The sequence below is a fragment of the Micropterus salmoides genome, unplaced genomic scaffold (assembly GCF_014851395.1).
Source record: "Micropterus salmoides isolate LMB-PRFRI ecotype aquatic unplaced genomic scaffold, ASM1485139v1 Ms_hic_scaffold_14, whole genome shotgun sequence".
NCBI classification, from domain to species: domain Eukaryota; kingdom Metazoa; phylum Chordata; class Actinopteri; order Centrarchiformes; family Centrarchidae; genus Micropterus; species Micropterus salmoides.
In genome coordinates, this window is record NW_024040485.1 from 17,415,264 (window position 1) to 17,440,557 (window position 25,294).

Below are 25,294 nucleotides of genomic sequence, written 5' to 3' on the forward strand. Positions count from 1 at the left end.
TGTGTGCTGAGACTTACGTAAGTGAGTTTTGTGGAGGATTATCGTAAGAAAGAGGGGAACCACTGTGACTTTGGGGAAAAACACTCAGTTGATCCAAATTAACTGGTATATTTTTTTTCATTACAAGCCAAATATTCTAAATACATAAAAAGCATAATTTTAAATGAATAACGATTCACTTAAAATTATACTGAATTCATAATAAAAATCCTAATTTTCTAATAAAAAGGCAATTTAACTTTTATCAGACTTTATAGATGTAGACAATATGATGTCTCTGTGTGGCACCTAAATAAAATTAAATGTGTTTTTTTGCTGATTACTGAAACTGGACATGGCAGATATTAGACAAACTTTAGATGTGGTTGTCCAGGATTCCAGTTTAAATAGCATGTAATGTAATGCTTTCACTATGCACTCTTTGGAAATGTCAACAATGAACAGTAAACAGTGTGAAGCTCCATTACAGTGTTTGTGTTAATTCCAGTTTCACCAAAGCGATGTGATATAGGGGGGAAAGAAAACAACTTTCACTTTACAGTCAACACACTACAATACTGTGAGGGAAATCCCTGCATCAGTCTGGGTATAAAACACTTAAAGATGTCTGAGTTCAGTCAGTTACACCAAAGAATCTGAATCAAGAGTCTTATCCAAGATGCCCTTCATCAAGCTCTGTGAGTATCATATACCATGTCTGAACAGTATTTAATTTTTGCAACAAAGTAGTGAAAACTGTAGATTTACTAAGGGAGCTCTATATTTCTCTTCTTTGCCAGACTTCACTCCTGCACTGCTGCTCCTGGTGCTTTCCTGTCCTCTGTGGCAGGTCAGCCAGTCTTTGCCTGTGATGACTAAGGGGCCGATGATGGACTCCTGTGTTTTATATGCACGGACACTTCTAGAGAACATCACTGATGCACTCACACAGGTAAGCCTATAAAACTGACCAGAGATTAATTTCTACACTGTCATCTTTAACCTGCCTTTTATAGTTAAAAAAAAATCTCTTTCCGTGTCCTAGAATAACCTGTTCAGTGGAATTGACTGCAAGAAACAGAGTGTGGAGCTGAACATGGAGACTAGCACACCATCTGTGTGTGCACCAAAGGTAAATAATAAAAAAGTTTTCGTATTTGGGTATTTCAAGTTTGAGACATAGCAAAATTCATTATTGTTACTGTTAAAAACTAAATGACAGTTTTACATCCTAAAGTGTAATGCATTGGGATATAGTAGCTAGTATGGTCGTTCACGGTTGTAGCTGTACATCTGTATAACACACTGAACAGTGTTTGTTCCACAGGAGTCAACATGTTCAGGAATCGTTAAGTCAGAATTTGATCAGGTATGTTGTGCTCTGTCTTTGTGACTAAATACGTTAAGAATACCTTTCTTTGATCTTTTAATTTTTTTAATTTAATTTATCTTTTAAGAGCCTATGAAACTCAAATTATTTTGGTCAGGCTTTCAATATGTGCCACATATAAATATAAAAGGGGTGAAACAACAATTGACACATACTTTATGTGTAAAATCCGTGTCAACCTTAGAAGGTACACCTGTGCGATCTAATGCAATCCAATACAACCATAAAGTCTGCTCTGCCATTAAGTCTACTTAAATGATGCCTGTAATGTTCAGCTATTTTGAGGGGGTGTTTTAAATTATATTTCAGCACTGAGGTGATAGTTAGGGCTGGCACTGTACAGAACAACTGCATTATATTGAGAGCTCTTTCTAATATTCTGCCCACTTCGTGGATGCAAATGGGAAGGACCAAATAAAATAGACAACCCTCTCTCTCACTATAATGTAGCCCAGTACCACCTCAATAATAAACATATAATTAAACAGCAAAAACTGAACATTATGAGCTTTGTAAATATAGATGTTATGGCAGGGCTGTTGTATTAGGCTGAATTAGATTGTACAGGAGTTCCTAATAAACTGTGTAGTGTATATACACTATGTATATATGTATATATTGTCTTCATGGTGGTCTTTGCTGTTTTTCCATCTAGGAGATGTGTCTGACAAACATCAGGAAGGATCTGCATCACTACTACAAATTTCTAGCTGCTCAGCCGGATCCTGACAGTTTACTTGGTCCAACTGTTCTGTTCAGCCTCAGAGAACTCATGGAGGTAGCTAATTTTACACAATACCTACAGTATTCAGCTTCAGTGTTGTTTGATACCATTTGCAGCAAATCTTTTACCATTAACACTAGCTGGCTCATGAAGGGCTATTACACAAAAACACCTACTATAAACTCTTTAGGCACAGCTCGTGCAATACTGAATTGTTAATGAAAGTGTCAAATGTGTAAAAAATGTATCTTTTGCTCACAACAGAACTGCTTTACATGGTCTCTGCCAACAAACATGGCCTCAAAAGAGGTAAGAGATCTCGTAATGCATGCCATAACCAAAATTTAAGATGCAGTTGTGTGTTTTTTTATTTACTCTGGTATCTCCAATTTCAAACTTGTAGACAGCATTAAAAACATTTTAGGTTATAGACTGATTTTAATAAATCATTCATACCTCCTCTCTGTTTCTTTAAGGTTGCTGTAGACCGTCCAAGCACCTACGATGAAAGACTGAGCCTCTGCAAAGTGTTGAAGGGCTTCCAGGTCCGCACCATCACAATCAACAGAGTCCTTGCATACATGAACTCTGGAGAACACACTAAATAAATCAGTGAGCTCTAACAGATCAGTAGTTTCAGAAACGTATACAGAACCTCTTTACATTCAAATGACAAACTACAGTAACAGTTGTTAAAATGTTACATTCAAATAATCTAGCGGTGACAGAAAACACTTCAGTCTATTTTATTACTTCATAACAGTTTTAAAGGTACATATTTATTATTTTTAGTCATTAACTTATATTTGACAACAAGATGATGTGTAAAAGCTTTCTTTTATATAAGTGTATTTGCAGACTGTGCTATTTATTTATTAATATTTGTTTTATTCTGGACTATTTATTTTAAACTATTATTATATTATTTACTTGTTTGAAAGAATTACCTAATAAATATTTTTCCTGCATAAATCCTGCAGTTTTATCTCTCATTTATCCACTGTTGCTTACTTTTTTCACTTTAATTCCAGAAAATTGATTACTGTTTAGCTAGTACATACTGATCAAATTCATCATCAGTGTCATTGTCACTGGACTTTCCTTAAGAGCTTCACAGCTACAGTTAGTTAATCTATTGCAATCACACCAAAACAATAATATATGTGATTTACAGGAAAGATTTAATTTGCTTTTATTGAGAAAAGCTCTCACTTATGATGGGCCTGAAATCCTGATGTAGCCACCTGACTGTATTTTCCTGGAACCAACTCAGCCCCACCAGCTGAGCCTTGTGAGAATTATCCTAAAAGAATATAACATAGTGATTGTTCACACTTCATTTGGAAAGTCCAGTGTTAATTGTCCACTTACAATCAGGTGACCATAATAATGTCAGTAAAAAAAAAGTTTGTTCAGAAGGATGTGAAAGTCAGTCAAAATATATTCAGTTTGGTGTTTGGATTACTCTAATATTTGTAATGGAGTCACAATGATGTCAGGGTTAGGGATGTAGTCTACAGCAGATAGTCCTGTTTAATGCTGTTTACAAAATAGTAAAGCTTTAACAGTGGAATGTCCAGATAAAGTTTTCTTAGTCAGCTCAATTTGCGTCCCATCTGTGTTCAACGGAATAGGCACAGGATGTGTGGCTAATGGGGTTGAGAGAGACCTTTCATGTTCTTGCCACAGAAAACGTGTAAGACTAAAGATTATAAAGTGGATCAGTGTCAGCCACAGGAGAGACAGAAAGAGCAGTATATCTGAATACATGAATCATTCAATAATGAAAAAAAATGCCACCATACTAGAATAAGTCTGGGCACATCATACTGCTACTCTTATTCGAAAAAGTACAAAAAACACACAGTGTTAAAATGATACTTGTACAAAAGTATTGATAAATATGCAAAACTGAGGCAACTGGGGAGGCATGCTTCACAGTTTTAAAACTTCTGTACTACAGTATAAGGGTGGAGGGTTGGATTCAAAAGTGGAGGGGCACAATGAAGAAAAATGCATAACAATGCTATTTGCTGCATTTACAACTGTTTACTGCGTTATCTTAACTTCAATCTTTTTAGGTGAATATTTACACAGACTAATATTTCCTACAAATGAACTTCCTCTCAAACTGCACACAGCCTGTATGTAACCTGAGAGGCAAAATCCGGGGTTACAGAAATTTAAAAACCTCTCTCAGCTGCTCCTGAATCACAAGACTCTAGTCCGCATCATTCTCCTGTATCATGTCTTTCTCATTTAAGACAAAACAAAATGTATCAATATCATTGCGGAGTACATTTGTAATTTTTTAAAACATTTCATTAAACCAAACGGTCTTATCTCAGGTTAATGATTAAAGTGGATGTTAAACGGTGATGCTGCCTAGCTCCTCTGGACAAACCTCTAGGACAAAACTGACATATTTTTCTACACTGAGAACATGTTATTACCGAACTAATAGCAGCCTGCTGTTTAGGGGAAATGATTAACTTACTTCAATTCAGTTACAGTAGATAACAATGATTTTGCAGCTGGCAAATTATTATTTTTTTGCACTTGTAGTGCCACCTACAGGAACATTCAGCTTATAGCATTGGCTATAGGTTAGCCAAAATCTTCCAATCTTCCAAAATGCCTTCACATTAAGTTGTGATTGACTGTTATTAATTCACATGCTTTTATGTTAACACATTTCAAGTTACGATGAACTGAGTGAAACAGGGTTATAATCAGGAAAACCCTGCGTCCAGGTGTGTCTGAGAAGTTCAAATCACCGGAGATTACTTACAGCTGCGGTGATATTTTCAGAGGGCTCCTTCCCTAACCTTTTCGAGGAGGCCAAGAATGGACCGCAACCTCCAAGTAACCTCTTTTTGGCAGATTGTCGTTCTCATCTCAGTTTCCAAACTCACAGAAAGCCGGTTGGTGTCCAGCAGAGGCTCCAGTGAAGGCAGGACTCATGGTGACGTCCCGCCTCAACCTGTCGCGGTCAACTGCCACCCGGACTCGTTGGAGATTGTGCTGCAGGCAGACATGTTTGATATGGGAATTCAGTTGGACGGCAGACATCTGCGCCTGGGCTCAGATTCAGTGAGTGACGGGAGCGCATGCGGAGTAGTCCCTTCAGGAGAGGCGGAATTCACCATCTGGGCCCACCACATGGACTGTGGAACCAAACTATCAGTAAGCATTGTAATATATTATGGGATGCAGATTGAGTGAAATTCGTCACATATTCCAAATCCGTTTCGGTGGATTTGTACACTTCTGTGCATTTTAAAATGTTACAGCTCTCTGTGTGTTGTTATTTTGCTATGTAGAATTTTACGTTCTGAAAAACTTAACGTTGTTTCTTCCAGTCGACAAAAGGGAAGATTATCTATTCTAATGTTCTGGTCTACTCACCTGAACCTTCATCGGATGGTTTGCTTAGACTGAATGGAGCAACTATTCCAGTTGAATGTCATTATGACAAGTAAGTCCTGTACACTTTGACACAGTACTTGTGTGTGCTGTTGGAACCAGCTACTTGGATTTTGACATGACTGTATTCTTGCATTTGGCCTGCTGACATTTAAACAGTGCTAAGATGATGACCCTTGAAATATTACTGTTTTCAGGAGGTATGCTGTGGATGGCATTTCCCTGCATCCCACCTGGGTTCCTTTTGTCAAAACAGCCTCAGCAGAGGATCAGCTGGTCTTCAATTTGCGAACCATGACTGGTATTTAAAAGATGGCATTGATTAAACATCTTTTTCTCCTCTCACTCATCTTCAGTAGAGTGTAATGCTACCATTTTCATTATTATTGCTTCTCTTTGAAGATGCCTGTTGTACAAAAGAATATTACAATTATTTCTTGAATGTTCTCATTTCTATCATCTTCAGATGATTGGCAGTTTGAGAGGGGATCTTACTTGTATTTCCTTGGTGAACCCATTCATTTAGAGGTTTCTGCCATCATTGGTAACCACATGCCACTGCGAGTCTATGTTGACCACTGTGTTGCAACTGCAACTCCTGATGCAGAGGCTACGTTAAGATATGACTTTATCAAGCATCACGGGTGAGCTCCTCAACCAAATCTTAAAACCCACCATTCTGCAACCACAAAATAAATATGGTTATAGTTAAGCTGTTTTGTGATTTCCTTTGAAACACTTACCAACACTTGTCTTTTGCTGCCCTAACAGATGTCTTTTTGATGGTTACCTGACTAACTCCAGCTCCCATTTCCTACCAAGAGTTGAAGAGCACAAACTGAGGTTTCAGGTTGATGCCTTCAGGTTCTACCAGGGGCCCAGCAATCAGGTTGGCTAATTTTCCTGTATTTGTTGTTCTGTTAAAGGTATATTGTACATCCCAGTTTAACACTAAACTCTTTCCCATAGGTGTACATAGCCTGCTACGTGAAGGCTGTTCCAGTCGTGTTAACGGTCAGCTCTCAGAACAGGGCCTGCTCTGTAATTGAAAACAGGTATTATACAAATGATCCAGCAATTGTAATGTGATTAGCATGGTCAGTTCTCCCTTCACAGTATTTATATAAAAAAAAAAAAAAAAACTCCTGAATGTCCTCTGAAAAATGTTCTAATGCTATGAGGTGCGAAAAGTGAGTTCTTTTATTTTGCACATTGCCTACTTATACAGATGGAGGTCAGCTGATGGGAATGACCAGGCATGTAGAAGCTGTGATATCTCCCATCGGGTAGAGGAGTCTCTGCCCACAGAACCCCCTAAAACTACCATCAGCAACAAATCTTGGCCCTCCATGACTCCACAGGAGACTTTAGTCCAGAACAGGGCTAAACAACCGCCAGCCAGTTATTTCCGTTTTCGTCCAGGAATGCACCAGAAACACAACCATCCTCCGCAATCATCTGCTCGATTGAAGAGAGGAGCAAAGTGCAGTGCACGTGAGTATAATAGAAATTACATTTGCTGATTTTGTGGTTCTTCTTACGTGAGATCAATCTATGTGCAATTTAAACTTTATGAACATATCTTATGTAGACGATACAATTTACTGGCAGGTTCTTAATGCAGACTAAATGGTGATTTCAAAGGGATTGTTTCATAGTGCTAATGTTTAACTAATATGTATTCAGTTTAGATGATGGGCACAGCATATTTTAAATGTGGTTGGATGCTTGAATTAGATTTTAATACACCTGTTTTATGTGGTCCAATTATTCATTGACCTTCAGTGCAGCTGAAAGAGACCCTCTGACATATTTGAATGAGATCCCATGTGATTTGTTTTACAGAGCCAAACTATCCAGCTGGGACCCATTATTTTCCTGCCATCCAGCAAAATTGACACAAAGCCAATGGATTCCAAAACAACACTTTCAGAAAAACACTGAAGGGTGTTGGGATTTAAAATAAACAGATTTCATTGCTGCCATGTACAGGACAAACATTTTGGACACAACTGACAACACCTGTGAATGCAGAGATTAATCTTTTCATTCAAAATACCATCTCGCTTGAAATTTCTTACTGTAAACTTTTTCAACCCACTGCAAAGGACATTTACTTTGTTAAAGTTCTTGTATTTTCTGTACAAATGGCAAACTTTTTTTTTTTTTTTTTGTCAAATATTTTACATTAAAATGGTGCTGCTTATTTGTTGCAGCTTCCCTACATAAAACACATGAGCATTATCCCAGATTACCTGATATCTGATCTTTACAAAATCCGGCATTGCCAAAAACTTGATGTCATCAGCAAACAATTTAATTAGCATTGGGTTTTAAGCACTCAAAGTCATTAGGCCCAAGCAAAAGGATACATCATGGTGTTGTGTATTTTTAACAGAAATACACACGCAATACACAACACATGAAGCAATCTCTTTGCTGTAACTGTCGATCCAACATAATTCCAGCGATTTTGACCTGAGGAGATAAGCATACATGCTATTAGGGAGCACTTCCCTCCATTACTATCTGCAACCTACTCATCATGTAGCCACATTATTGATTTATCATTGTGAGGGTGCAATATAAATGTTTGTTTTTTGCCTACCCTATCCATTAAAAATAATTAGCAACAGCTCTACATAGTATTGGTTTACTTTGAGAGTTGTATGAAAATATATTTGTAGCATTTTTGGTCACTTACCTCTGTCATAAGTTGTATTTAGAATAATTTCATGAAATATTGTTTATTGGCTTTTTGGAGTTAAAGTACCACTGCTGCAACCTTTCCAAGCCTTTCATTCACAGCTTTAGTAAATATCCTAGACAGGAGCCAGCGGATTGTACTTCCAGCATCGGGTATACTGATCAGCATAAATGGACGTCGACCAAACCATTGAAGCCTTTTAACGAAAGTCCTGACCCCTTAATGTACACAAGTATTAATATTGCAAATGGAAAGTCTTTGTGCACCAGCTGGAACATTTAGTTATTTGGGTTTGGATGCGTCAGCACCTCGGACAGCGCCCCACTTGGTTTTCCCCAGAGGGCGTGTGGATCGCTGGTCCTGAATCATCTTCAAGGACCTCTGCAGGCCGCTTGTTTTAATGTCCCCTCCCACCTTCACCACCATAGGTCATTTGTCAGTGTTTCCGACGCGACTGCTCGATCTCCTGGGCGCCTGTTTACTTTCACATTAAATGAACAAGACTGTGTTTACGATTTGCTGGACGACATCAGTATTCCCGCTAAGTGCATAATAAATCACGCTGAAGTACACTTTGGCGTTATTGTCAAGCTCATTAGCATATTCATATGTTTCAGAGATACATTCATTGTCTGCCTACCTCCAATTGCACTTCGGCGAATGCTGAGTGCTGACGATTCATTGAGTGAACATGCGGACATATTGAATTGTTTTGACTCTGTTTCCCTTAATCTTTATATCAACATTTTTACATGTGATCTGGGCAAGCGGCGCGCTGACGATGGCTCTGCGTCAGCGTTTCAACCAATGCATCTTTCAGCATATGATCCACAAGTGAATCGTCTCGCCTACAGCCTGTTTCCCGAACTTTATTACCGATTCACTGGATCATATCTCCCCCTTCGAACACAAAAGCGATGCTTTTCTGCAAATGCCAAGCACTGACGGTGTTCACCGTTTGCTTTCTGGTTCGCACGGTTGTGTATTCCATCCGAAAATGTGGACAGGACCTTTGCCGGGATGACCAGATCTGCTGCGCGCAGGGAAACGACACCAGTGCCGTCACCTGTTGCAAGCAGTTCGTGGACAAGACTTACTACAACATCGCCATGGTCACCCGGAAACTTTCTGGGGTGCTTATTATGCTTCTTCTCTTCGCTATGGGATACTTTGTCCAGCGAGTGTTGTGCTCCAGATCCAGGCAGCTCACCCCGCCACATAATGGACACCCAACTGTTACCACGTCACAAGAGCCGCTCACGGAGAGCTGTACACCGGACTCGAGGATGGATCCAGCTCCTGCTGCTCAGCTGCCCTCATATGATGAATGCAAACGTCTGCCAACGTATGAAGAAACTGTGCGCGATGGGAGCAGCGGAGTCCATGGGACTAGCTACACGACAAGAACGTCAGTTGGATAAAGTGTGGCTTCGATATTTAGTACTATATACTTGACATTAGTGAATTTTATATCATTATAAAGGACATTTCAGAAATACAAAAACAAACCGCCCAGGACGTTGTGTGGAATTTCCCCTGCAGCAGTCTGAACTGTGTGCCTCTGAGTGTGTAGCTCTTTAATCCATTTATTCCAAGGGGAGTGTCCAAGTTTGTTTCCATTTTCTAACTACTTTGTTAATGTCTTTGCTGATGTTAATACATGGCCTCTAGTAATGCTTTATAAATCGGTAATAAGATAGTAGTTGGAGTTGCCAAGTCGTGAATACTCCCTGTGGCTGGTGTAGGCCTATTATCCTACAGCATGGCACTTGTTTTGTCCTTTTGACTCGTTAATCAGGAAAAAAAAAACGAAAAACAAGACAATTATTGTTGGAAGGATACACGCCAGCCAAAGGTGTCTTTCACAATCACCGTAGCCTCCTCCTCCTCTTCTAAACCAACAGGCTAAACATGTGCACTTGTCTTTGTTACTTATCTCGTTGATATCGATGCTGTTATCTGTGATGTGCCTCTACGAACCCAACATTGTATGCCTGTGGCTGCGTGAGATAATCGAACTCTGTTTAATAATTGAAAGAAAATATGCTGCACAACTCCGTTAAAATCATTTCTTATCGCGTGTTTGTTATACTCAGCAGTGCTATTAATGCACACTCATACACTTCATGGTTCGTTGGGTTTCCTGTGGTAGGCTATCCGTAATAGGTAGTATCATAATAGCTAGCCTAATGTTTCAAGTCTTAAGTAGCCAGCAAGGTTCTGTAGTCGCAACTGGGATTGGTACATGCGCATAAAAATGTATAGACTTAACCAAAAGGTCTGATCTATTCACATATGGTTTATTGTTGGTATGCATTAGTATAGATAGCCTAGTAAAAGGTTATTTCAAAATGAATTTGTCAGATTGTCAATGGTTTGAAAATAGCACATTTCATATAGGCCAAATAAAACCTAATGTTTGCGAGAAGCTTTGAGGTAGTGCACCGTTTCCTTGATATTGTCTCTCATCGCCCCAGAGTCTGATGGGAGTTTGACCATTTGGACCACTTGTTTGAAAGCCTCCTCAACTCCAACTCCCGTCGATGCGGAACAAGGCTGTACGAACCAATCCCGACCTGAGCAAATTTTTGTCAGGTTAAACATGTCCTTGATTTCAGTGACATTCAGAGCGCCGTCCACGTCCTGTTTGTTGGCGAGAAGAATCAGCGGCCGGCCCCGCAGCTGCTCGCTCCTCAGTGTGTTGTCTAGCTCCCTCCGCGCCTCCCCCAGACGCCTCCTGTCCGAGCTGTCCACGACAAACACGACCGCTGCTGTGTCCTGGTGGAAACTCTTCCAGTGCTCGCGCATCTTTCCCTGACCACCAACATCCCACAAAGTTAAGGCGATGTTCTTCCTGTTCTTTCTCACTTCGAGCATTTCCACGTTGAAGCCAATGGTGGGAACCGTGCATACGCACGCGTTGTGCTTCAGTTTGTAAAGAAGAGTCGATTTTCCAGCGTTGTCCAGGCCCAGAAGGAGAACTCTGGCTTCTGGTGGTTTAGATCCTCGCAGTCCCATGGCGACGGGGAGAGATAAAGGCAGTCAACCCAATTAGAATATGCACATCTTCCCCATAACTTACCCTTTTGACGAATGTTTGCTTAGTGCGTTGCCCGGAGTTAAATAGATAAGCCATTAGTTCCATGCTCACTATAACTTACAGCTCACCGATAAGGCGCCACACCAGAGGGCAAAGTTTCGACCAACCGGAGGATATCCCTTGTTTATTTGCGCTGTGAGTCATACAAAGGTCTATAAGAACAATATTTTTAAGTGATCCTGAGTTACTAATTACATTCTGCTGTTTAAGCCATGCTTGTTTTTGGACCATGTTGCACACATGAGATACAATAATTTGCCTGAAAATCAATTTTTAATTGTAATTACATATTCACTCGCAACGTAATAGCTGCCCTGGTGTAAGTGACAATAAATAGGCAAACGTAAGGAACAATATACAGACTTCCTCTGCCAAAAAAAGAAATGCCGTTTCTTGCTGCACCAGCGTTAGATTCCTCTACAGTAAAATAAAGAAATTAATATGAGAGGTTTAAATCTTTAAATTATTCATTTCAACATATACATTTCTAACAGTTCCAACCGTGACATCCAGTTGACAGAAATGTGAAATGTGGATGCCGTGTCCCTCAAATGCGCCTTTACTTTCCCCAAACCACTTCAAACCTTCCAGAGCTTCTCAAAAACAAAAGGCGCCATAAGCCGCCTCAATACTGCCATGACACCTTTCAGTTATTGAGAGACATTCTGGACAAACATTCTCCTTAAATCTAAAGGTGGGTCAACACTGACCTCCAGTCCATCACATTCAAACTACCGTAAACATACCATATAAAAAAACATTTGATTTAAATACATTTGTGTGCTATGGTATTACATAAATTAATAAAAAGAGGATACAGTCAAATTAAAAGGAAGGAAAATAAATAAAAGTTGGTCAGCCATTGACAGTAGGCTAAAGTACACCCTGTTTACAAACAATCTAAATAGCAGAGTTGTTGTTAGCCAACTCTCAGCACTGACTTAACCCAAGCAAATTCTTTCATTTGATTTGATTATTCTGAAAATTAAAACAGTTAGGTTTGCATTCTTAAAAAAACATAATCACTTACAATCATGTCAACAAGACAATGACTCTGTTTCCAAAGAAAACATATTATCTCTGCGTGCATGACGCATGGCACTTTTCGCATCCACTCATCTCCCTCTCCTGCAGTCTGACACTGACTATAAATGTCCGATATGGACTAAATCAATAAATTAGTGATCAGTCCAGCCAACTCCTCTATGTCACTAAGACAATTTAAATCAACCTTAATTCCAGACGCTGCAGTGTGGATGCACTTCAGCGCAGGAACCCACATCGGTAGCATCCTGCTGCTCAGAAGACGCCAAAGCTTCAGTCACAAAGTGCTAGACTTAATGCCATCGAATAATTCGTGTGCAATTCGCCTGGAGATTTTATTTTTGTATCAAGAACTGGTCCGTTTCTCTCCCGGCTTCACCCACACGCCACCGGTTGGATTATCCATCACGTAAACTAGTCCTCCAGTGTCACAGCGGCTTTGGGGTCGGTGATGGGGTGTTGACTTCTCCAGTGCCCGGGAAGAAGAGTGAAGACAGGCTGACTGACTGGTCACCTTCTTCTGAATGTGGACAACGAAGGCAGGAGTGAACATGCGTCCGTTTTCTGACACAAGTCCACCGAGCCAACTCGTTGGAAAATCACCCGCGCTTCTATGGAGGATTTGGAGCCTTGCTGTCCCATACTGTATCTTCAATTCAAAATACCCCTTTAAAGGATACAAGGGAATTAAAAAACAAACCAGAGTTGCTTGGTTATTTATGAGTTGGCTAAATGACAGTCGTCTTCTTCCTCTGGTGCCTGCGAGCACTTGTCTCACTTATAAAGTGCCAAATCCACATAAAATAGGGCAAAGAGTTCCCGTAAAGCTGTAGTGTGACGCACTTGTGTGTCTTTATGGTTATTAGACGCCTGAATGTTGCAACACGGGTCTTGGGCATTTGGATCAGTTCATGTCTGAGCTATTCTGAGTCCCCCCACCTGTTACAGACCCGTCAAACGTGGCATCATCGAGCGCTTCCCCTCTGAGGGCTGCAGCGGGGCTGAGTAGCCTTGCAGGCGACAGCGCAGAGTTATGGCATGGGAAGGTATTTGCGGTTCGGTAGAGGCATCCCAGAAATACTCAGAAGACGTCACGTGCCAAGCCTAACTCTGAGCTCACCAACAAAACTGCTGATCGCTAAATGATCTACAACAAACAGGTTCTTGAGACCTGCGGTTGGTGGCAAGAACACAACTGAGAGAACGGAAGAACATGAGTCATGGCTTGTCCCTTTCCTCAACATCTACATTTGTTGTGCTCTTTAGCAACTTCTTCAGGGGCTCTTCTGTAGGATCAGCAGCACTGTGCATGTGTGAAAATGCACCTAGATGTGTTGTGAATATACAAAAGCATAGTCTATGGATGAATAAGTTGTGAAAAATAAATTACTTTTTTTCATCTCAAAATTGACTACACAAATACCATAAACTTACTGCTAAGAATCTGATTTAAAAAAGGACACTTGAGAAAAAAAGTGTGTCTTTGTAGTGAAATCATGCTGCACAGTTAGGCCAGAATGAAATGTCAGGCCTTTGAGATATAAAGAATGAAGTGGCATATACATTTAAGATGAAAGAGTTTGTTTAATACTGATAGTTTACATACAGAATGTCTTTACACTGTTTTCTTTTCTTTTACACTGAGCAACCGCTCAACATGTGTGTATCAAGGACTACTTCTCAACATGAAAGTGATGGGTATCTAATTGATTGTAAACTTCTGCTCATGTGCAGAAGAACAAAAAAATTATATACTGGCACACCGCCAGACGCATCCAAAAACGTATTAGTCCAAAAACAATAAATAAGGCATTAGGTAAACTGTTAAATGGAGGAAAAAATAAAATACAAAAAGCTTCTCTCAGCTGATGCAAAAAGTCATGAAACACAGTGGTAAAAAGTAGTAGAACATAAAACAGTAGTAAATCATGTATGGTTTACTGTAACTTTCCTTGACAGGTTGCTGCTGTCCATGACACCAGTTGCATTGCTCATGTCATATTACAAGCTACTGGCATTCAGGCCGCAGCAGCACAGCTCATGATGAGTCATCTTTTAGCAGCAGAGGTGTGGAAGTCTGTTTCGTGTGCTTCCCAGGTCAAAGGCAGCCACCAGTGTCCATGGAGACATACACAAACATGGATAAGCCAAAGCACATGCCCTGATGCAGATGGTGTAAAACAACTTTGACGGAACAGTTTACATGAGCTCCACAAAATTGCAGTACCAAAAGGGGAAAGGTTAGGAACTAAATCAGGTTCTACATACATTGAAACCCTCGTGTTAGGAGGATATTGAGAGTTTACACTGGCTGATATGTGAGAATTTACCATTCCAAATAATAAAAACATCTTAAAAGTGCATTTTGTTCTCTGTGTGTGTGTGTGTGTGTGTGTGTGTGTGTTAACCCAAAAGCATTTCTTGAGCATCACTAACCTTCTGAACACTTGAAAAGTGGCTGTAAAATTTTGCTTAGTTTCAGGCTTCAAAGACAAGAGTGGCTATAGTAAAGGATTCCAATGGTGACCATTCTTTACAGTGAAGAAATTTGAAAATATCCATAGAAACTTCTGAGACTACTCTTTCGTGGCTCACTGGCTAGCCACCTTCTGCTCATTCATTGGTTTAAATGTAGTCTACTGGTTGGCTCACGCAAATGTCTAACAGTTACATCCATCCTTAAAACAGCTAGTTATCCTGACCAAATGTGCACAAATCAACAGAAGATGTATATTTAACAAGTTATGTATTTAGCCATGTTAAACTGTTTCATTATTACTAATTATTACAACAATTAATACATTGATCAACTACAACAAAAAAACTATTATAATTTGATTCATTAAATCAACATTAAAAGTATGCCTTATAAAAGTAAAAATAATAAAAAAGATCATTAAATTAGACCATTACTAATTCTATTTCAATAATCCACCTTTAAATGGTGCATTTGTATACATTTTAAAATGGAATCACGACGTTTGTTTTACAAAAGGCTTTTATATGTAACATTTATTCCAATTATTTAGGTGTCTGCCTTTCATATTCCCTCTCGCAAGTCATTAGTTTCCTGATTAAACAATTACAATTAAAAACAATTGTAGTTTCCATTTTGTGATCTCTTTAATTTAAAGATGTGTAAGTGGTGGGCCACGTAAAGATTAAATGAAATCCAACCCACAGTAGTAGTAGCAGTAGTTGGAGCTGTGATGGGTCAGAGTCCTGCCAACACATAGAAGCCAGCCAATCAGAGCTCCTGCTAACTCCATATTTATGCTACTTTTTTCCCATCGTGATGACCGCTGGCTTTAGATTGTAAGGAGTATGAAATGAGGCCATGAAACTACAAATTGTTGACAGTTACCTCTCATGTCTACAGGGGAGTGTTTGAATCTCAAAAAGTTCAAATTTAGGCGTAGCATCATTTCAAGTTAAATAAACAGGTATGGATGCACTGGAGTCTTTTTATATTTGAGAACATTCTCCAGGTCAACAAACGCATACAATATTTAAGCGCATCATCAAAATGCAGCAAGCAGGGTGGTGTTTTCGCAGATTCATTGTCAGTTAGCTTCCTGTAGTTGCACAGTAATTCTTGAGTAGGCACTAGTTGAAGCCTCCTCTGAAGAAGCCTCCAGTGGAGCTGTACCATTAACGTGCATGTGCAGTAAACAGTAGTAAAATCAATCACAGTCTAATGTGTGCTGGTTAAGAGGAAATCCCCTGTTTGGTGTCTGGCTGTCTTGTGTTTATGCATCCCCATTGTTTGTTCAGTATTTTAAAGTATTCATCATTAAGCATGATGGTTATGAGATTGTGTTTAAATGCCCTTATCTCAATCAGAAACTTACAAACAAAACAAAACCCGAATTTTTGTGTGTGTGTCTTTATGTGTGTGCGTTTATCAAAAGTACAGTCCTCAGTGTCCACACTTTAAATTCTCCCTGCCCTCCTGTGATATCACACTAGGTGCTCCATCCAGAAGATGGGGAAAATCTTAGAAAACATTGATCACAATGTGAGCTCTAAACATGACCGTGCCCTACTGCACCCCCCGCCTTGCTACTCCCCCCAGCTCCACTTTTGAACTTCACCACCATGACAGTGATGTTGTCGGGGCAGCCGCGGTAGAAAGACTGGAGGACGATGCTCTTGGCACCAAAGTGAGGCTCGTCCAGGCGCTCGCGGACGAACCGGACGGCCTCCTCGTTGCTGAAAGCGTCCCACAGGCCATCTGATGCCAGGATCATGAACTCTGGCTGCAGTTTGTCCAAGTCAAAGGTCATGATATCAGGGTCGGGGATGACTACGTTGAGGTTCTTCAGCGGGTAGTCCCCTAGAGAGCGGGACATAGCCAGGATTCCCTGGACTCTCCAGGATCCATTAAAACTGATAAAACCTCCTGGAAATGAAGACATAACAATGAAAAAAAAACATGCTTGGAGGCTATATGCTGACATACTGCATATCAAGCCGACTCATGGCTGGTGGAATACTAAAATAACCTCTGAAATACTGAATCAATTTGAGATAACTTGATTAGGTTCAGACATCAAAATCTGACCCAGTGCTTTAACTCGTTTAACTCAATGTTGTTCCTGAATACACCAACAGGTGGCAACCAAAGACCCCAAAATCAACCACAAGAGATTTAGTACAGGCACATTCAGTGTGTGCTTTAAATTACAGGGCTGTTTCTCTCATCATGTACCTGCCCTCTTGATCCTCTTGCGCTCTTTGAGCTGATATGGCTTGTGGTCATGTGATAGTGCTACAGCATTCCCATCTTTGTCACACAACACGCCACGAGAGTCTCCAACATTGGCCACTGTGAGTTCTCGGTCCGACAGCAGCGCTACAAGACATGTCGTTCCTGCATGGGGGATGGAAAGTCAAAAATGAGAGGAAACAGCTGAGAAGGCCGTTGTGTGCCTAACAATCCTGAATCAAATCTGGCTGTGTGTTGGGAGTAACAGAAGCTCAGGGTTTGCCACATCATAACATAGCCTGTGATGATTCAAAAAACATGGCATTAAATTGTTGTTGTTTTTTTAAAATCAAACCATATTTGCAATTACTATTTGTGCCAAAGTCAATATATTACACAAAACAACTTTATGGTAGCTATTGAGAGCAAATAAGAGACATAAAGTTAGTGTTTGGTTAATGTGATCTTTAACCTTGGTGAGCAAGGGCTAAGATTGCATCCAGTGTTTTAGTAGATACCTCTCTAGGAATGAAAATGTGTAGAGAGCAGACAGCCACACTATAGTAAATACAGTGACTAATCCAAAGGGCTGAGAGTACGTGTACAGAAACCTATGGTAGAATATAGGAATGTTTGACCTTTCAAATGTGGTATATTCGTGGAAGAAAAGACATTAAATCAATGGTGCAACTTATAGAGTGGGACCACCGGCAGAGAAACCACTTGGAGAACATTGAGTTTCATGTCTATAGTAAAACAAGCACAACAAATACAGACTGATCAAAATGAGTCATATAGAAAGAGATTCACAAGTGAATTATTGGGTTTTCCATTGTATCTTAAATATACTGAATTTACACAATCCCAGAATGGCACCAAACAAATCAACAATGAAAAAACATAGACCAAAAGAAATGAAGGAAAACTGTTTGAGGTATCCAGTGCCACCAACTGATCAATCTGGACAGTAGCTCTGAATTTTATATCAACGCAAAGACTATCAATTACACTATTATCAATGTGCAGCGGCATGATGTTACAACACAGCACTCTCACTTTTCTCAGTCAGTATTACAAGTGGAGTGCACAGAGGGAGCCCATCACAGAGGTAAATGGCACTGCGCAGAGAGGATGTTATATTTGATAGCCGAGGAGCTGCGACACAGCGTGTCCTTTAAGAGGCAGAGAGCAAGAATGCCGATCGAAAAGGCACTTGAAGACAGTGCAAATGTTGAGTTTTAGATTAAAATGTATGACCAAAGATGTAAAGTGACATTTTTAAAGTATTTGTTTTTTGTTTGTACGCTTCATTTGTGTGGGTGGAATTTTAGGTTGTAATTTCACTATACATCTCTGCTGGTTATTTTCACTTTCCAAAAGAGAACTAATATGTTTGGGCTAACCTACCTGCTGAGATCCATAAAAAACGTTGTACAAGTGTTTGCTTGAAGAATTGATGCTGTTTTGAAGGCAAAGGGTGGTTACCCCAAATATTGATTTGATTAGATTTTTCTACTGTTCACTCACATTATATTTGGTAACTGATAAATCTAATCTATTAAAATAAAAACATTAAAAATAACTTACTCTACACATTTTGCCACACTGGCCCAAGACTTTTGCACAGTACTATATGTATTCACTTCCCACCACTCTCCTCTCCCTCCTGACCTGCTTCATCGTGGTTGGCAGAGAGCTTGTCCAGCATCTCACGATCCACAGTCAGGATGCGCTGCTCGAGGATGCTGGCGTAAGAGAGAGCGCTCTCTCTCTTCTCTCTCTCAAAGGACTGCAGCTGCTGCTTCAGGGTTTCTGGTAGGTGGGCCTTCACATAGTCTGCTGCAGCCTGGGAGAGGGAGGAGGTAATTATACTACAAGAATTTAAGACAACGTCTAAAATTAGTGCAGGTTCCATGGTAAGATGGTAACTTTCAGATTTTACTGTAGTTATATGATGTACAGCAAGTTTCTTATACAAATAACTTGCTGACTGTATTATACATAAACATTTAATCATAATTTAATAGGCATAAAACAGCATAGGATAAATATTATTGTAAAGATGTTATAGTTAGCCATAGTTGCCAGGTAATATGCTCCAGTGTACTCAAATTAATTATTTTTTTAGTTTCTTACAGCAGGTGCTCTGCGCTGAATTATTGAACAACCTCTTCATCCTCTAGCCCACTTTCCCTCCTCCTCCTGCCTTTGCTATTCTGCTTATTCCCTCATTTTCTGTGCCAAGATTTCCATTATGCTAATGCATTCGAATCAAATCTAAAATGGGAAAATGTTACACCATCTTAATGTCCCAATGATGCAGAGTACATATTCTATATTTCATGTGTTCATGTGTTAAGGGTCAGGCCACTTCCAACCATTGATCTACATGCGTCACTGTTTTGTTCTGATGCGCCAAAACAGTTCGACAGCACAAGTATGAGACGCCATGTGAATTCAGTTTGAATTTTATCTTAATTTTGACCCTTCAGCACTAAAACGTTCATGGTTAGGATCATTGCATTTTGGTTTTAATTAATACCAACTCAAATACAGCCAAAAACCTAGCAAAGACAAACATGTGTCTCAAGAGTTTATATTTAAACCTCTCTGCTACATTTGTACTTAAAATATTCATCTTTAGTTAATTGGAATTGGGAATAAAATACAAGGGGACGAGACCTGGACGTGAAATATTATAACAGATTCACTAAAGTAAACCATCCTGTCCTGCAGCCCCCCGCCCCCCTGTCTTCCACTTTCGCTGCACAAGTGTACTCATTCATTTATTTAATTGGAAAGAACGGCACTCAGTGAGGTTTTATCATGAAAAGAGCTTCAAGTATAAATTTCCATTTGTCGTAACCTGCTGAAAATGCCAGTGCACTTCATAAATGGCTCAAATATTTCACTGTCTGAGGATTTAATGACTGTAAAATATTGGACCAATTTTATTAAAATTTGATTAATGGATCTCTTATTGACACTGCCGCTTTGTTAAATCCCATTTGGCTCCAGAGTTAGCGTATGAATATAAATTCCATTTTATACAGCAAAGTAGTGTGAAAGCCTTTTTAAAAGTTCTTGCTTCAACAGCAAATAGTCTCAGTGAATCATGTTAAAAGAGCAGCAGCAGCTTGTGCTGACTTTTATAATTCTGGGCCATAACTCATTCTGGGCCTTACCGATAAAAAAAAATACAAGAACCCCCCTCCCTCCGAGAAAAAAAAAGAAAGAAAAGAAAACAGGGACCTGTTCCCTGCATATTTTCAGAGCCAGAGCGCACTGCAGTGGCAGAGAAAGCCTGTTCTATCTGCCCGTATTTGGTTTGGCGGCATTGCTGCATTTAATAATGGTGATGTGTGTGTGTGTGTTTGCTTTCACCAACCTGCATAAAAATGCACTAGCAAATAAATCACAAAGGATATCCACACATGTGGTGATTTTTCCTAACGTCATTAGCATCATCGAGTCCCAGAAGCTAAACACAGCCTTTACTAAAGAACCCTTAACATGAGACTTATCTTATATAACTACTATCTATATATTGTCAGTGCTTTGTTTTTAGACTGGAAACTGTAGTTATGGGAATGAGTATGATTCCATATCTCAGGAGGTGTGGTGTGATGCTAATGTCCCTATGTCCCTATGCTGTGCTTGATGTCACAGCAACCCATTCCTGTGACAGATAAAAGGATAGCAATAGAGAATAAGCAAAAGGAGGGGAACCAAACAAGCAAACACAAATAAACACACTTATGCACAGATACACACATTAGACTAAAATAAGGGAGGACAGGGTGGAAAGCTTGCAGGAGAGAGAGAGAGTGAAAGTGAGGGAGAAAGAGTGCAATGTCAGGAAAAACAGGAAGGATAAATATTTGTTCATGAAACAGAAATAGACAGAGGGATCAGATGGGTAAACAACCTACTACTCTCTATGACTGAACAAAATGCAGCAACTCCTGCAACTCATCTTTTTAAAAAGAGAACGGGCAGCTCCTCTAGTATTTTTGATGATACAAAATGTAGATGTACAGCATGTCATTCAAAGGGATGAATATTCTGGTGCAATTTTAGAACATATAGTTTAAGAGATGGAGCTCCCAACTGTGACACAAATGTAATTTAACCATGACATCATCTTTTAGTTACATATGAAACTTTGTATGCAGAGCTTGATAGGTGCTTTTTAAAAAACATAATAATTGAAATTCTTGGATTAATAGGCTACAATGATGACTTTGTGTTAAAATAATTGTCACCAAAGAGTTGCTTGCAATCTATATCTGTTCATGTGTTGCATTAGCGGAAAAATTTAACAATAAATGATGTGAAACAGGAAGTCTGGGCTCTAAATCAGAAACCTAGACAGAATCCTTGGGTGAAATGTTTCATACTGGAACCCCATGGCGGACAGTGGTGGTGATGGTGGTGTGACAGATGGCATCCAGGACACGTGGTCATGAGAAACCACTGACCCTTAACACAGGGAGTGGAAGAAAGACAGACAAAACCCTAAACACACACACACACACACACACACTCACAAGCTCTTTGTGATGAATCCCAAGTTAACTCCCTAATTGGCCGTGGAAAGGAGGAGGTTGTATCCACAAAAGAATACAATGATGCAGGGGGTGGGTGTCCTATTGTTATTTTGTTTATTTTTTTCCAATATAAATTTATCTCTACCTTTTAAATAATATATAAAAAATATGATATGCCATATTATGTTAAGTCTAAATCTTCCTAAATGTCATGATGGGATTAAAATAGGTCTAAAAGCAGCATGCAATCTCCAGAGAACTTCCAGTCTGTCTCTGTACCTGCTCTCAATCCAAATGATGCTACCCTGTGTGCAGCAGGAGGTCTGTGGGATGATATGATTGACCCTAAAGCTGGAAAAATAATAGGCTCACGGAGCTTCTCACTCATTAGAGCATACATGTACACGGCGTATGTGTGTTGCTGTGAGTCCTTCTGCAGAAGACTTAAATAAAATTCACAGAAAGACAAGTGTTTGTGCCTGAGCTGTTTATCTGAAAACTCGAATTGCCACCACAGGCTCCAAACGTATTGTGATAAAACTGCACCCTCTCCCTCTCAGCCTACCTCTCCACCGTGGCCGTCAAATATCCCGAATATGGACGGGTGGGTCTTGTTGGAGATGTCGGTGAGCACCTCGAAGCGGTCCTCCATGTGATCTCGCCTCCCCTGTATGGAGTACACGGCGACGTTGTTATTCTTGAACTCCCAGGTTTTGGAGAACTCTGCGTCCAGGACACTGAGGCCTCCCAGCCGGTCATTCTGCATCATCTCAGCCACTTTCCCCTTCACCATCTTCACGGCGTCCCGGCTGGACTTGACGATGGTTTTCACCTCGTCCGTGTGAAAGAAATAGCTCCACAGCGCCAGACTGATGCACAACAGAAACAATGTCTCAGGCCTGAGGAGAAAATAGCGCATGATCCGACCCAGAAGAGACAAGAGCGTCATTGTGTCTCCTATCATCACACGCAACCAAGCTGCAGTCTATCTCTCTCCCCTTTTCACTCCATCCGCTCAGCGGAACTATAAAGAGATCGATTCACTACCACAATTTCTGGCAACGCCTGAGTTTCAACATTTAAAGTGCTCCTGGGGGGCCTGTATTTTCTACTCCGACCGCATTACCGCACTGTGCACGGCTGCCTGCCAGACACCGGCCCGAGAGACGCAGGACAAAAGCGTACAGGCCACCCTCATTGACTCGGCCCGATGCCTTGGTCCTATCCTCGGCTCCCGGAACAGCTGCAAGGGGATTCTCCGAGTTTAGCCGATCTCCCGCAGCCCATTGTTGGATGACGGATTTTTTGGGTTAGACCCACACCGGAGAGAGACATGGGAGTCACCGGAGAAGGGCGAGGGTCGACGATGTGACTCGGAGGTGTCCTCCTTTGCTGCCGCTGACCCCGTTTTTATTTAGGCCTATGTGTCTATTCAGTCTTCGCATAAACATACAATTTTTCACACACACACGCCTCCATTCTTGAGCTGTGTCAAACCACCATGGGAGAGTAAGAATGAGACCGGAAACATTAGAAGGAGCTGTAGGCCAAAGCTCGTGCTAAATGGATGTTTTTAAAGCAAAGGCTTTATTTTGAAAGTCTTTAGCGGAAGTGTGTTTGATAGTTGCCAACTTGACATGGGCTCGTCCTTTGAATGTAGCCGGCGCTGACAAGAGTGCGCAGCTGCGAGTTCACAGCAACTGACAAGCAAAACACTGGAACCAATGACGGTGGCTGCGGAATCAAATGATGATGTCATCGAGGAGGCCTATAATTTGACATAGGCTATCATACTCGTATCATAGGCTGCAGATTCAGTCCATAATATCTCCAATTCATCATGGAACGGTTTATAGCCCTGCTGACTTTTTATGAGCCAATGGACATTAATAAATATAACAGACTAGAAACTAGGCGTAGAATAGAACAGAATACACCCACATACAAAGTACAAATAAATACAATACCTAGGCAGCAACATTTACATAAAAAATGGTAGGCTGTTGCACAATAATAACTAATTCTATATTATAGCAAAACATATGAGCTCAATACCTGATGTGAGATTATAATAGGCATTATGTTCAGATGGTATTTACTGCATTGATCAAACACTGCCTCTTCGTGGCTCTCTGCAGTAATACACCTCTGGCTGCGATATTTACAGTAACCAGGTGTTCAGTTCATCTTTATTTATTCAAGAAGTCTCATTGAGATTAACATCGATTTTACAAGGGAGGCCTGAGAACAAATTACATAAATGCAACATCACAACATGCATGCTGTCACACAAAGCAGTGATCACACATATCATGGTTGTTCCCTTTGAACTAAGGATGTTAATTGATTCTGCTACTTAGATAACAAGACCTTATAAATGAACACACAGGTATGCTGCTGCCTTTTGTATGTCATTGATCAATTGACTTGGCCGAGCATGGTGGCTTGGGTGAAAAATTGAATGGCAGTAAGGTTGAGGGACATCAGGGACAGCAGCATGAGCATACAGGATAGGCTACCTCCACAGTTCAGTGTAAATAGTAGTCTTCCTACAAAAACAAGCTCTGTTGTGGTATAATTAGATTTGCAGCGTGGTGATATAGAAGCATTTTGTAGGCTAATCTGCTTAAATGTATGGATTGACATTAGAACACCAATGCATCGCACTCTTCTTTACATTTGTTGGGAGTAAAAGTTAGAGTGCGGTGTGAGATATTAATCAAAAGCCTCAAAGCCTGAAATTGTATTTACAGTATTTCTCAATTGCTTTGGTGCATTTCTCGAATCATCCTTTACATTTGCAAAACACTAAGGGCATTTCTCAAAACAGGTAGTACAAACAGCACAACACAGTGGATTACCTGCAAAAGCCCATAACTTGCTCAAAATCCTTAGTCTATCTCTCAAAAGCAAATCTTTATGTCATTGAACTTGACAGTGCCATCAGAACGACAAGTCCTTGTGTCTTGTTTATGAACAAGCAAGTCAAAATGTTTAGCCATCTTGTCAATATAACAGTGTACTCTGTAAGTATTTTCTGATGTACATTTTAGCTAAGATTGTGATGATAATGATTGAAAATGCACAAGGCTGCACTTTTTTTTGTATGGCATATATCACTTTCACCTGTACAAAGTTATACATTGCAGGAGAGAGGACAGGAATCACAGCTATGCTTTTACTGTTCGTACTGTAATTTGTTGACAGAGCATGTCATTGTAAGAAGAAAAGAAAGAGACAGGACTGTTGCATGGGATACACCCCTTTGGCTGACGTTCCGGTCTGTTGTATCACAGATTCTCTTCCACATCACAACAGATATCTTCATCAATTCAGGACACATTTACAAAAAAATTATAATAGACATGTATAGAATGTCTATCTATATATACATTCATATATATATATACGGAAGCCCTAATCAAATATTTTTTTACTCATCATTTTCTCGTGATTTCGAGATAACCATAATGGTAATTATAGTGTTGTTTGTTGTATTATTGGTTCGCTCACTTGGTAGAGCATAGTAATTATAGGTTTATGGTTGTGTGTTCAATTCTCGCTGAGGGCTAAATTTTTCTTTTTTATATTTTTCATAATCCTCTTCAACAAAGTTCTTATGAAAAGACTGTTTCACATGCTCACATTACTGTAAAGCATGCGCTG

The 25,294-nt window shown here is 40.0% G+C and overlaps 4 protein-coding genes and 1 long non-coding RNA gene across 6 annotated transcripts; 2 read left to right on the forward strand and 3 right to left on the reverse strand.

Annotated features, from left to right (window-relative positions):
• Window positions 1-658: 658 nt before the first annotated feature.
• LOC119902142 (interleukin-12 subunit alpha-like) lies at window positions 659-2,986 on the forward strand. Its single transcript, XM_038718113.1, has 7 exons — window positions 659-677; window positions 780-931; window positions 1,025-1,111; window positions 1,307-1,348; window positions 2,025-2,147; window positions 2,358-2,402; window positions 2,570-2,986. Exons 1-7 carry the CDS (start codon window positions 659-661, stop codon window positions 2,699-2,701), a joined length of 600 nt encoding a protein of 199 aa, XP_038574041.1. The 3' UTR covers window positions 2,702-2,986.
• LOC119902143 lies at window positions 2,606-4,933 on the reverse strand. The gene is made up of 3 exons (XR_005444299.1): window positions 4,885-4,933; window positions 3,306-3,396; window positions 2,606-2,681 (listed from the first exon to the last, which is right to left on the reverse strand). It is a non-coding gene; the product is annotated as an uncharacterized LOC119902143 (long non-coding RNA).
• LOC119902139 (zona pellucida sperm-binding protein 3-like) lies at window positions 4,916-8,160 on the forward strand. Of its 2 annotated transcripts, none has more exons than XM_038718110.1 (8): window positions 4,916-5,279; window positions 5,456-5,571; window positions 5,717-5,820; window positions 6,046-6,163; window positions 6,291-6,408; window positions 6,489-6,574; window positions 6,748-7,013; window positions 7,365-8,160. In XM_038718110.1, exons 1-8 carry the CDS (start codon window positions 4,941-4,943, stop codon window positions 7,415-7,417), a joined length of 1,200 nt encoding a protein of 399 aa, XP_038574038.1. In that variant the 5' UTR covers window positions 4,916-4,940; the 3' UTR covers window positions 7,418-8,160. The 2 variants fall into 2 exon arrangements, with proteins under 2 accessions (XP_038574038.1, XP_038574037.1); XM_038718109.1 differs by having other exon boundaries at window positions 4,917-5,279; window positions 5,986-6,163.
• A 2,345-nt stretch (window positions 8,161-10,505) lies between these two features.
• Window positions 10,506-13,246, reverse strand: arl14 (ADP-ribosylation factor-like 14). The gene has a single exon (XM_038718112.1). The coding sequence runs from the start codon at window positions 11,242-11,244 to the stop codon at window positions 10,639-10,641; it is 606 nt and encodes a 201-aa protein (XP_038574040.1). The 5' UTR covers window positions 11,245-13,246; the 3' UTR covers window positions 10,506-10,638.
• A 688-nt stretch (window positions 13,247-13,934) lies between these two features.
• ppm1la (protein phosphatase, Mg2+/Mn2+ dependent, 1La) lies at window positions 13,935-23,126 on the reverse strand. Its single transcript, XM_038718111.1, has 4 exons — window positions 22,194-23,126; window positions 18,750-18,924; window positions 17,082-17,243; window positions 13,935-16,772 (listed from the first exon to the last, which is right to left on the reverse strand). The coding sequence occupies exons 1-4, from the start codon at window positions 22,590-22,592 to the stop codon at window positions 16,396-16,398; spliced, it is 1,113 nt and encodes a 370-aa protein (XP_038574039.1). The 5' UTR covers window positions 22,593-23,126; the 3' UTR covers window positions 13,935-16,395.
• Between the last annotated feature and the right edge of the window lie 2,168 nt (window positions 23,127-25,294).

Coding starts and splice junctions, on each gene's coding strand:
- LOC119902142 (XM_038718113.1), top strand. Junction 1,349..2,024: donor TTAAGTCAGAATTTGATCAG/GTATGTTGTGCT, acceptor TTTTCCATCTAG/GAGATGTGTCTGACAAACAT. Junction 2,148..2,357: donor GCCTCAGAGAACTCATGGAG/GTAGCTAATTTT, acceptor TGCTCACAACAG/AACTGCTTTACATGGTCTCT.
- LOC119902139 (XM_038718109.1), top strand. CDS start 4,941: ATGGACCGCAACCTCCAAGTAACCTCTTTTTGGCAGATTGTCGTTCTC. Junction 5,821..5,985: donor CAATTTGCGAACCATGACTG/GTATTTAAAAGA, acceptor TATCATCTTCAG/ATGATTGGCAGTTTGAGAGG. Junction 6,575..6,747: donor TGCTCTGTAATTGAAAACAG/GTATTATACAAA, acceptor CTACTTATACAG/ATGGAGGTCAGCTGATGGGA.
- arl14 (XM_038718112.1), bottom strand. CDS start 11,244: ATGGGACTGCGAGGATCTAAACCACCAGAAGCCAGAGTTCTCCTTCTG.
- ppm1la (XM_038718111.1), bottom strand. CDS start 22,592: ATGATAGGAGACACAATGACGCTCTTGTCTCTTCTGGGTCGGATCATG. Junction 17,244..18,749: donor TGCCAACCACGATGAAGCAG/GTCAGGAGGGAG, acceptor TCCCCCATGCAG/GAACGACATGTCTTGTAGCG. Junction 16,773..17,081: donor CAAGAGGATCAAGAGGGCAG/GTACATGATGAG, acceptor CTTCATTTCCAG/GAGGTTTTATCAGTTTTAAT.